Here is a 12550-nt window from a genome sequence, read left to right on the forward strand (position 1 = left end):
AATTTGACTTTTTTTTTTTTTTTTTTTTTTTTTTTTTTTTTTTTCCCAGCAGCACTGTATAGTTAGAGGTACTATATTATTTGTATTATATCTCATATTACTCCTTAAGAAGATAACAGTTGCCCCTGATCTCAGAAGTCTTGGGTAGTTCAAACCCCTAATGAGTCTTATTGTTTCCGCAGGCTAACCACACCACACTGGCAGCAGAGGTGAAGAGCTGCTGCAAGAACACAAGCGTCACGTTGGCAGATGTTGAGAAACACGTGACTGTTCTTCTAGGGGACATTTTAGGCTTCTCTTCAGGCCAGAAAGAGGGTGAAGGACGCTCCTGGAGTGTGGCCGACATGGCTGCCTGGCTCAGGAGCTACTTTGTGGCTAAGGAGGAGTTGGAGACCAGACTTAACACTCTCACTGCAACATTGCAAAGGAAGTCTGTTGAAGGTATGGATTTGTTTATTTATCTCAATGGCTGGTCCCTCAGACACTGGAAAAGAACATTTTCTGTGCTTCAGGAGCTTGAGCTTAGACTGTACTTCCTCTTAACTTTTATTTATTTATTTTTTCTCTTTCAGAAACTGACATGAAGGAATCTGCCTTGGCTGCCAACAATGCTGCAATTGCTCAGAGCACACAGATCATTATGGATACAGTCCTTGAGAAGCTGCGTGCTGAGATCCAGAAGCAACATGAGCAACTTGGCGAAGCTGCCAAAGAACAAGTGTCCCAGCAGGTGAACTCTCAGATGCAGGCCGCTGCTAATGTGCTGGGCCAGCAGATGTCTGATCAGGTGGAGCACGAGCTTCACTCATCGAAGCAGCAGGTGCAGAACATTGTCAGTGTTGCTGTTCAGGAAGCTCTGCCAGAACATGTTGCTTCAGCTCTTCCTAAAGCTGTTGCCAGTGCTGTGTCTAAAGCTGTGGCTACTGCAGTTCCAGATGCTGTTTCAACTGCAGTTCCTAATATTGTTAAAGTGGCTGTGGATGGTGCTGTAGAAACTGCAGTTCATGCTGCAGTAGACACTGCTGTGAATGAGGCTGTTGCTGCAGCAGTTCCTGATGCAGTTAATGGTGCTGTGCCAGGTGTGGTAAACATTGCTGTTGCAAACGCTGTGAATGAGGCAGTACAAGAGGCTGTACCAGGAGCAGTAAACACAGTTGTACAAGATACTGTAGCCGTAGAAATCCAAGGAGCAGTTTCTGAAGCAGTTGCTTCAGTCCTGCCGTCGCTTGTGTCCACGGCTGTTAATGAAACGGTCGCATCCAGAATCTCCGAGGCTCTTGTTAATGTTGGATTAAGCAAGGCAGGCGGCACTGGCACTGGGGTGAGTTATCATGGGTCTCAGGAGTTGTGTTCCTAGAATTAAATTTAATAATTTAATGGATAATTTCCTCACTTTTATTTACTCCATTGAATGTGTCACCTCCCTCTTTTATGAAGGTAAATTAAATGATTTTTTTTATCATGTAATTTCTCATTGTTAGATGTTCTTTTCTGTTGTCATGATATATCAGGGAACATTTCTTTCATAGCCTGAGATAGCAGTTCTTCCCAAGCTACAGTATTGCATGCAAGAGTTTATCTTGTCTTTAGGAAAACATAATTTACGGGATAATGATAATGCCTCAATTTCAGGATATGAGTGGTGATGGGATGGTGGTCATCGCTGGGACACACTCGGACATGAGCAGCAGCAGCAGCAGTGCCACCTTCGCAGCCTCTGTCAATGTGTCAAATAATGGCAAAAATGGTTCTAATATTTTTGCTCCAGTGTCACTTCCCATGACAGCTGGACTAAACGAGTCTGATGTGATTAGGATTGTAAAAGAAGCATTGCTGAAGTATGATGCAGACAAGACTGGCATGGTGGATCATGCTTTGGAAAGTGCCGGAGGAAATATCATTTCAACGCGTTGCACTGAAAGCTATCAGGTAAGACCATCTGAAGTTAACCCGGTAACAGCGACGGGCCAAATTTGTGGCTTTACCGTGTACCAGTGATGGGCCAAATTTTTACCATGATATAAACCCCCCAAATTGATGATGCATAAACTGATCACAAATGCATTGGTACTATATATTATGAAATGGTTTGTGTGAGGGATGATTTTTTCTGATTAATTTGCTTAGAGGGGCCTTTAAGATAAATGTTCCCCGCAGCTACCGGGTTAATGTCCATTCATGAAATGGTATATTATGTATAATTTTGTTGTAAAAAAGATAATAATCAATTTAGTGTCCAGGTGGTGTAACACTTGAAGTGGTGAGAAACTTTATTTCCTGTGTGACACCCAATCAATGAATCAGTCTTGTGCTACAACTTTATAGTTTGATTCATTCAGTTCGGTGGTGGCGGACAGGTGGTAGGTGTGTTGGAGAGAGTTATGAGAGGAAGAAGTGTGAGCATGGAGATAAAGAGGAATAAGGGACAGTATTATCCTGCCAGCTCTGCCCTATGTGCATGCATCAGAGACGTGGGAATGGAATGCAGCACAGCAATCAAGAATATATGTAGTGGAAATGAGTTATATAAGAGATGCATGTGGTGTTTCAGGATGGGGTGGAGAAAATAATGAAAGCATGTATGAGAGGTTTGGTATGGGTGTGACACAGCAGAGGAGTGGATTGTGGAGTGGTGGAGTGGGTGAAGCGCTAAGTGGCACAAAGCAAAAACAGCAAAATATTGAAAGCCCTTGTAAATAAAGCAAAGTGAGGCATCAAGGTAACAAGGGTTGCTGTGCAGATATTCTGGTGCAGACTTTTGCCATCTGGGTGTGAAACAGTGGCATGCTCAGGTATGGGTGCAGTGAAAATAAACATGTTAAAGAACATTTGCAACTGACACTGAGAAATGCAGATGCATCAGTGAGTTGGGGAGGATGTAGATCCTGCCACAATTTGAAAGAACATATGCAGATGCTTATGTTAAAGCAGAGGTGAGTTCATTACCTTTTCTATCCATTGCAGGTCCATTTAGCAGAGTTGACCATTTTGGGATTTCCGGTCTTCTGGTACCCAACCAACAACAACCCGCGCATCATCATCCAGCCCGAGAGGATGCCTGGTCAGTGCTGGGCCTTCAAGGGGTCTCAAGGGTACATTGTTATTAAGCTTGCAAGTAATGTCTTGCCAACAGGATTTACCTTGGAACACATTCCAAAGTCTTTGTCACCATCAGGAGAGATTGACTCGGCCCCCCGAGAGTTTGAGGTTTGGGGGCTACACTCTGAGAATGATGAAGGTGTCCTTCTTGGGAACTATGAGTATGATCAAAATGGAGACCCCTTTCAGTTCTTTGCAGTGCAAGAAGCAAACACCGAGTATTTCCCAATGATTGAATTAAAAATCAACAGTAATCATGGTAATTTACAGTACACTTGCCTTTACCGGTTTAGAGTTCACGGCGTGCGGTACTTTTAAGACGAAAGTTAGATCTCGGATGTTTTTTAAGTTATGTCAGGACAAGTGGCCTTAAAAATTTATAATATAAGAACTCTTTAGACGTTTTTAGCAGCTCAGCAAGACCAATTGCCTATTCCTGCAAAATATTATTGGTTATGCTTCACATGGCTTATAAATTCTGAACCTCAAAACATGAATGGTTTTGAACATCACCCAAGTATTCAAATTAGCAATCAGTTAGAGATGATAATTTTTTCTCCCATTGTGTGGCAGAGCTGTCTCTTGTAGGCCACCTATGGGTATTTGTTTACTTTGATTTTCAAGAAAACAAATCTTTATTTTCACCTCGACATGCCTGTGTATACATATGTAAATATAGACTATAAAAAATGGTGCTTTCTAATGCCTTGTGTGCAGCAGATGTGACCCGCACACTGTTGTATAACATTGCTTCTGACAAAATGATATCCAGAAGGTTGTCAGTTTGCTATATTTTTGAGCTGCCAGAGGTTGTTTTGTAACAGTGCCATTCATCAATCACAATGTCTTGTACGTCTGGGTAACGTACTGCTCCTGTATATTATCCAGCAACTTTCGTGATCCAAAGAAATGTAGATAATGACATTATACCATGTATTTTTATTGAGGTACAAATAAAGTCACTTAGTAAGTATGTAGGATTATGTACTTATTTTGTATAAATCTGGGAATTACCTTCCAGAATTTTGTACATTTACAAAGACAAATCATATATGATGGAAGTAATATTATATTTGCATATAAAGATTCAGACCTTTCCTTCATTCTCTTAATATTAATTTTTCTAGTCCCACTTTTATATGTCAGGAAAACAAATAAACTTAACCAGAAGTTGACTTTTGGTATTACCCTTTGGTCAGAGACCCTTGCCCACCACACTGGAGGCACTTCAAACACTGCAGAACATTGTGTACATGACGTCTCATCTTGCCCCTGCAGGGGTTGCCGCTGAGGATAACGGTGAGTGGTGAATTAGCCGTCATAACAGCTACTAACTTTTAGGTAAGGAAACAAGTTTCATGATTTAACATTTAGTATTACAATATAAATTGATGAACATTATTACATACTTTTACAAAAAGGGTAGCAACAGCTTACCTATGAAAATACATTAATACTTCAATAAAACTTTCATTGAAAACTTTTAAGACCTAATCAAGTATCACCAGTATAGTTTCCATTGGATTAGCACTCCAAATACAAGCTCAATCTGATCTTTTTGTACTGCACGAAACTTTCTGGAGTGAAAAGGTTCCCTGCAGTACAACACTGAACAGCCCATCACTGCCGCCTCGCCACTGCTCTCGGCACAGAGCTTCAGGTGATGCAGCGAGCCTCTCACCTTTACAATGCACGTAATTATCACCCGATTCTCCTCACACATAGAAAATACAAGGCAATATTAATACATTAATATCACAATCATTGTGGACAATTCGTGTACAGGAAGCATTTACCATATGTAAATATATTTACTTCAAATAACTGCTTTCTTCTCTCAATAGATTATGCCATTTTCCTTTTTTCACACAAAAGATGAGTTTATAATTAAAAACAATATGATCAGGCAGGAAACGTGATATTCATTCCTACAGGGAAACTCCAAATGCATTTGATCTTATCATGGATATAACAGAACCTTCTTTCAAGCTGTAATGAATAATCGATGTGATATGAACACCAATAAATAACAGATGTACATCAACACTGCTGGAAAGATAACAAGAAAATTGGGTCACACCATCCAGTTTTGTGTTACCATCAAAAACAGTTGCATGATAATGGGTTTCCATACAAGAATATATTTGTGAAAAGTATGAAACATGTTTAGGAATTCATATGGGGAAATAAGATAATATTTATGTAAGACAGCAGCTAATAATTCCATGAATTTTCCAAGCATCTGAATAAGTCCTTGAAGTGTGAAGGAGGTTTTTCAGGGTCCTATACAAGGGCGTGGGGTTGCTGGATGACCGCCACATTGATGGATTAACAGGGATATAGAATACATGGAAGGAGGGAGGGGAGGCATTGATCCTGCAAACAAGTGTATGAACAAAAAACTGAATACTTGCCGAGGCCACTCCGTCAGGGGAACTTTCCATAATGAACAGGGCATCAGTTATGGACAGGTTTAGGGGGTATTGTAAAATTAAGGACCGAAAAAAATCTAACTATGAAAAATGCACCTCCCGAAGCACTATTTTGCCATTCTCCTGCTGTGTTAATAAAGCTTTAGGCTTGAATAGTACTCCATTAAGTTAATCAGTCAGTCAATGGGGGGCATACACCGAGGGACATGTCGCCTCGCCCACCATTAAGTGACGCAATAAAAATCTCAAGAAAAAATGCGAATACTATATGGAGAGGCTAAAAACATGTAGGTATACACGACCCAAAGACTGGGTACTGATCATAATTACATGGAATGAGTACGATGTGATGGTAATGAGGAACTGGATAGCTAGCGTCAGTTTGAGAGGAGTCGCCCAGACAGTCGTACTATTTTATGCTTAGAGGGCAACTGCTTTGACTGGAGGAAAGGTGAGATAATCATTTGGCAAGAAACTGAGACTAGATGCTGGTCTTGGTGGCTCAATTGTATGTTTCATGTCCCGTACGAGTATCAACGGTGTGTGAGAATTGTCAAACCATCCTGCTTCTCACATGCTGCCTCACAGTGTTTACTAATTTCTTGTGTGATGGCACAGACACCAAAATGGCCACTCATGTGATGTATGGTTCTGGTCACCTTTTACTAAGTACTAATGCAAATATATAAATGATCAACAACTTGGGTGGGGGATATTTTGTATTTTACTAATGAGAAGCAGCTCAAATCTTTGGTATTTGTATCACAAGTTGATATGAAATAGAGAGTCAAGTATGCACTGAGATAGGGCCCTGTGGTGACTTGCCCTGTGGAATGCAAGGCAACAGTGCTCTTGGGTCTGAATCTAATTAGTAACAAGTGAGAATCTAAACACTAGAACTGCCTAGAAATGTAATCACATCGGCACACATTGCATTTACACAATCATGTACGGAAATCATTGAATAGACAATTATAAACGTATATTTGCAGCATTTCATGTTGCTGACAATGTTATACTATTCAATATATATTCAATAGAGCAAAGGTTGGTCAGGAATACTTAAAAAGGTAGTGAGGAGTGTCTGTAACCCTTTAAACTAGGCTTTTTGATTATATCTTTTGATCGTAACTTTCAGCTACATAAAACAACAAAATTTCAACTTTGGTCAAACAGTAAAATGATGCATACGTATTTGAAACTGAATTATTTCACTACAAATCATGATAAAAATACAAGTAAAGTACCTGGTAACTGTATGGTTTATGCATGAGCAGACAGATGGCACTGTTGTGTCAAGAAAGGCACTGTGAAAGTGTTGCCAGAAAATCTCAAAATTAAATCCACGCGTGTAATGGGATGAGTGATAAAAAGTTCAGATTAGTCTGGGTGGAAAAATGCTGGTCAGCTGGTATACCCACAAGCAATTAACTCCTAGAACTGAGGCTCAATGCTGCCCGGAGAATGTGTTACAGAGCTTGTTAGCAAACTGACTCTAAAATGAGCTTTTCAGATATATATATAGTACTATGCAAAACTACCACATTCTTCATATTCCAACACACTTCATGTAAAAGCGCACATGCATATATACATACATACACACACAAACACACACATAATTATCCATTTAATATAGGTTCCCTGTTAGATAACAGTAATATGCCTCTGCACACTTTGCTTGTAATATCCTTTTACCCACACTCTTGTTCTTACTAAATACTGTTTTATTTTGACAAATAATCTATGACAATCCATATCAACACATTGTAACACAAAAGTTGGCAATAAAATGCTGAAAATTCAGGGAACCAGAAACATAAACACATTTTGTTGTCTTTGACACAGAAATCGTTCTCACAATGAAAAGCAATCAGTTAACGCGTCATGATAGTTTTGTCTCAGGCTGTGACCTTCCTCGAAAGACAATGTCTTGCGCCCATGGGCCGGAGAACTATATTTCTTCATCATGGACCTACTACACAGTGTGCATGGGTGAGTTTTGTCTACCTTGAAACAGTTATTCTCATGGATATATATGTTGCTTTTTTGTTATAGTGACTGTCTTCAGACATAAATTTTGTATTTGTATTTGCAATGACACATGCATGTCTAAGTGGAAGACAGTGTCTTATGTTAATGATAAAAGTTAACGTGCATGAGCACACAGTGCATGTATGTGGAGGAGCAGTGAAAGTGTAAGATGGCTATTCAAAGATGCACTTAGTAGGAACTGTGCAAATAATTTCCAAATTCATACTAAACTATAAGGTACTTTGTACAGTCATAATTTTTAATCATAGTCATTCAGCAAACTATTTTATGGCACTTTGTCTTAATAAGCCCTTCAGAATGACTTGTTTTGAAGAAAGTGACCAAGTCCTGCTGTCTTTAAATGTATGTACTGCCTCCTTCCCAAGGAATGAATGGCTGTGACAGAAGGAGCTGCCACATGTATGCCACCTGGCATCTAGTCTCCTCACACCCTTGTGTGTCGGGTAATTTGTTGCATTTTGTAAATAATATTAAAGATCAAAATATAGGACTATATTGCATTTTCTATTCAAGCATAAACTTCCCTGCAAATACAGAATCCATATAAAGTTAAAACTTGGATATTGTTGAAAGTTTTGAGAATTAGCTGAGTATATACAATAACTGTTTCTCTCCATTAAACTGTTGTCTCTCCATTCTTGTAGTGTGAAAACAGCATGCAGTGGTGGTTCATGTAAGGGAAAAAAGATGGATGAGGAAAAAGTGCACGTAAAAGGAACTTGGTCACTCCTTTCAATGAGATTCTTTTGGGAATGAAGAACTTGAAACATGAAATCAAAAGGCTGTAAAGGCTGCCATGTGTAATTAATTTATGACCAGATCACTAGAATGCTATCATGAATAGGCGAGGACCCCAGTATGGTATGCTGAATCATATCAAGGAACCTCAATAGTTTGGTTTCAAAACATGCTAGGTAAATTAGCTTGAAAAGAAACACTAAACAATAAAACAAGGGAAATACAAAATTGCACAAATGTGAAGAAAACAGCATATAAATAACCTATTTCAATATACTATGTAGCACAAATGGTGCATGACCTACCAAGTGGAAAGGCAAATCAGAAATATTATCATTTTCAATAGCAAGCTACGTCTTGCATTTCCAAACAAGACTTTAGTTCATATACTTTTAAAATAAGTTAAAATCACACAAACACACAAAAAAGAGCTACGGCTGTACTATGAAACCCAAAATTGTTATTTCAGTTACTGGAAGAATAGTAGTTACCCTCCTGCTTTTATCAGGATGACAAGTTTGCTAAATACACAAACTAATCAAAATGCCAACATAAAATTTTGAAAATAAAACTTAACCCATAAGGGTCGGGCTAGAGGACTATTGTCGTCCTCGCAGCGCGCGGGCGGTGGTGATAGATTTTGAAAAATAGGTGTCTTTCATCAATGCCCCGTGTGGGAATTTCAAAAGAAAACATAATAATTTATACTGTTTTTTCATCGCCAATCCTTCCTCTCCACGATGAAATAAATTTGAAGTGTCTAGGTTACAGCACAGCAGAGATATGATGTTGGGAAGAGGTGCTATTTTTGACCAAGTCGAGCGCGTCGGATGGCGGCAACTCCCGCCACCCGACGCTTTCCGCCCAAGCGGGAATTCCCATCACCCGACCCACACAGGTTAATGTGTGCAAAATATAGTACGTATGAAGACGAGCAGAAAAAGTAACATTTTTGGAAAACTGTTCTACCATAAATATTCTTTGACCAAATGTGAATGATTATTAACTTAAATTAAATATATATATATATATATATATATATATATATATATATATATATATATATATATATATATATATATATATATATATGACTAAATGTCTTTTGCATAAAAATACATGGAAGTCATGAGCAAATATGATAAGCAGGCAAATTCTGAACACACAAAAAAGAGCTACGGCTGTACTATAAAACCCAAAATTGTTATTTCAGTTACTGGAAGAATGATGATGATGATGTCATGAGCAAATATGATAAGCAGGCAAATTCTGAATTCTCATGTGATTCACATTTCCTTTAGTATTCACTCTAATATGTATGAATACAGCATAATGGGTTTGTGGTGGAGATGGAAAATTTAACTTCCAAAGTTTAGATTTGGGAAGATGTACATCATGGTCACCAAGAATTCTAAACTAATATTCCACCTACATGGCGCTCCTAAGCTAATTGGTCATTTTAGTAGTCTTTTAACCAAACCATGTATAAATTCCACCTAGGTAGAGGTTGGTTGGCATTGAGCATATTTAGAAAGTACAAACTGCTCATGGTTAGTTTGCCAGTCTCTGTACCACTGGAGTCCACTTATCGTCGTAACCAGATCATCACGCTTAATCATCTTCAAAACAGATGTTTTCAACACACAATTGTAAATAATTATAAAAAATAACTTACAATATCATTATGTCAAAATTACTTTCTTGAAAGCTCTAATACATCTGAGGGATTCAAACATAACTTGGTGCTAGTGACAATCAGTAACTATAATGCCTTGATTCTGAAGAAGTCAAGGCTGAATGAAATTAACATAGATTTTATAGTGACTAGATATTAATTAACTTGCTATAACATAACTTACATCAGTGGTCTTTGCTGAGCTGTGGAGAAGTCTTTAGCACGGCCACAGCCCCCTTGACCATCATGCTGAACCAGTAGAGCTGAGGCGCCAGCACCAGCAGGCAGGAGAGGTGGCAGGTGACAGGGATGGCGGCCAGGGCGTGGGTGTGGGAGGGCGCGTGGGTCTGCTGGCTCAGGTACACGGCATACATCACAGGGAACATGGCCACACGGCACATGGCGAACACGGTCATCATGAGGATGCCGTTCACCACGTACACGGTGGAGTTCTTGAGGCCCAGGCGGCTCAGGATGACGCGGGCGTTGACGAAGGGCGTGGAGAGCTCCGTGCAGTAGAAGCAGCCAAGGAAGAAGTGGCCCATGGGAGAGTGGTAGACAATGGCCGGGAAGAGCACTGCCACGATGGTCAGGTGGTGGATGATCATCAGGAAGTCCTTCTTGGCGTAGGCGAGCAGCGCGGCGCCCACGGAGGTGCTGGGGTTGCGGGCGTTGTGGCTGCGGTACATGGCCCAGAGGTCGTAGAGGAAGTAGGCCGTGCCGATGGACGAGTAGTAGACGGCCGGCGGGTACTTCTCCCGCATCACGTCGTGCCAGCAGGCGGCCACGGCCAGCACGCCCACCACGCCGCACGCCACGCCCTGCACGCCCGACACGAAGCTCTCGGCGATGCGGGCGCGGTGGGCGAGGGACAGGCCGCGGGTCCGCCCCCAGGTACGCAGGACGCCCGCCACCCCCAGGTACAGGCCAAACCAGGCCAGCAGCGCGTACGTGCCCACCGCCGCCTGCACCTGCGCGGCCTGCATGGCGGCAACACGGCCCTCACCAGCAACACGGGAACACGGGGGCGCCAGCGGCCACTGTCAGCTGACCTTCTGTTGACATGGCCCTGCGCCGCCTGGCACCGCGCCGCCCATTGGCCGCCGCCGCCGCCAGCCCCGCCGCTCATTGGCCGCCGGGGGAAGGTGCAATGCAGGAAAATAAGGAAGAAACGATAAAGTTCATATTAAGTAACTTTCTAAATTGCGAAATGGTTGATTGATAGAGGTGAAACACATGCTGCCTTGACCCCCAGCCACCGGTGCCAGATTATCGTACTCAGACCCGCGTATTTACCGGTTTCTAAGCCATAGGTATTGCCAAGAAGTCCAATAATTAACAACTTTAACTATAACTATATATGAAGGCAGTTATTTGGGTGATGGAAGCAGTTTTTGGGTCGGAAATCGGGAAACATACGAGACAGAGTACGACAATCTGGCATCGTTGCCCCCAGCTTATACATATACGTAGGAATTCCAAACAGGTATACGTGGCAGGTGACAATTAAAAGTGCTTTAATTAAAATAAATGGTGGCTGTGATGAGATCAATTAAGTCGTCATCGCGCCGTGGTCATCGTCGATATTTATAATCATCATGCATCTCAATCGTCTCAGCTGCGTCATATCGTCCCTGCAGTGGTCGTTCGTCATCGTACTGCAGTGTCATTGTGGTCGTCATCGTCTTTAATTGTGTCGTCATCGTCGTTGTCGTTGTCATTACCGTTGCACATGTCGTCATCGTCATTGTTATCGTCGTTATTGTCATCGTCATCGTTATTATAATTGCCACGTCGTCATTGTCATTGTCGTCATCGTTTTCATCGTCGTTGTCATCATCGTAGGTCATTGTCATCGTCGTTAAATAAAAGTCATCTAGCTTCGTCATTGTCATCGTCATCGTCGTTTAAATTGTCATCTTCGTCTTTGTCATCATCGTTAGATATAGTCATCGATCGATCGTCAGTCATCGTCGTTGTCATCGTCGTTAGTCATCTTCGTCATTGTCATCGTCGTTGTCATCGTCGTTGTCATCGTCGTTAGTCATCTTTGTCATTGCATGTCATCGTCGTTAGTCATCATCGTCGTTGTCATCGTCGTTTTCATCGTCGTCTGTCATCGTCGTTGTCATCGTCGTTGTCATCGTCGATCGTTGTCATCGTCGTTAGTCATCTTCGTCAATGTCATCGTCGTTGTCATCGTCGTCTGTCATCGTCGTTTTCATCGTCGTCTGTCATCGTCGTTGTCATCGTCGTTGTCATCGTCGTTAGTCATCTTCGTCAATGTCATCGTCGTTGTCATCGTCGTTGTCATCGTCGTTAGTCATCTTCGTCAATGTCATCGTCGTTGTCATCGTCGTTGTCATCGTCGTTGTCATCGTCGTTGTCATCGTCAATGTCATCGTCGTTGTCATCGTCGTCTGTCATCGTCGTTGTCATCGTCGTTGTCATCGTCGTCTGTCATCGTCGTTAGTCATCTTCGTCAATGTCATCGTCGTTGTCATCGTCGTTATATATAGTCATCTTCGTCATTGTCATCGTCGTTGTCATC

General features: G+C 41.3%; 2 protein-coding genes across 2 annotated transcripts in view; one reads left to right on the forward strand and one right to left on the reverse strand.

The window, feature by feature from the left end:
- LOC127001311 (uncharacterized) overlaps positions 1-4269 on the forward strand; it is a 66007-nt gene extending 61738 nt beyond the window's left edge. Inside the window, exons 14-17 of the mRNA XM_050865736.1 lie at positions 183-441; positions 573-1321; positions 1633-1929; positions 2965-4269. Coding sequence (XP_050721693.1) covers positions 183-441; positions 573-1321; positions 1633-1929; positions 2965-3417 — 1758 coding nt within the window. The 3' untranslated portion in view covers positions 3418-4269. The remainder of the gene's footprint in view (positions 1-182; positions 442-572; positions 1322-1632; positions 1930-2964) is intronic.
- Positions 4270-4453: 184 nt separating this feature from the next.
- LOC127001315 (ceramide synthase-like) lies at positions 4454-11181 on the reverse strand. The gene is made up of 2 exons (XM_050865794.1): positions 10184-11181; positions 4454-8223 (listed from the first exon to the last, which is right to left on the reverse strand). Exon 1 carries the CDS (start codon positions 10983-10985, stop codon positions 10185-10187), a length of 801 nt encoding a protein of 266 aa, XP_050721751.1. The 5' UTR covers positions 10986-11181; the 3' UTR covers positions 4454-8223; position 10184.
- Positions 11182-12550: the final 1369 nt, after the last annotated feature.

The sequence above is a fragment of the Eriocheir sinensis genome, chromosome 20 (genome assembly GCF_024679095.1).
Source record: "Eriocheir sinensis breed Jianghai 21 chromosome 20, ASM2467909v1, whole genome shotgun sequence".
NCBI lineage: Eukaryota > Metazoa > Arthropoda > Malacostraca > Decapoda > Varunidae > Eriocheir > Eriocheir sinensis.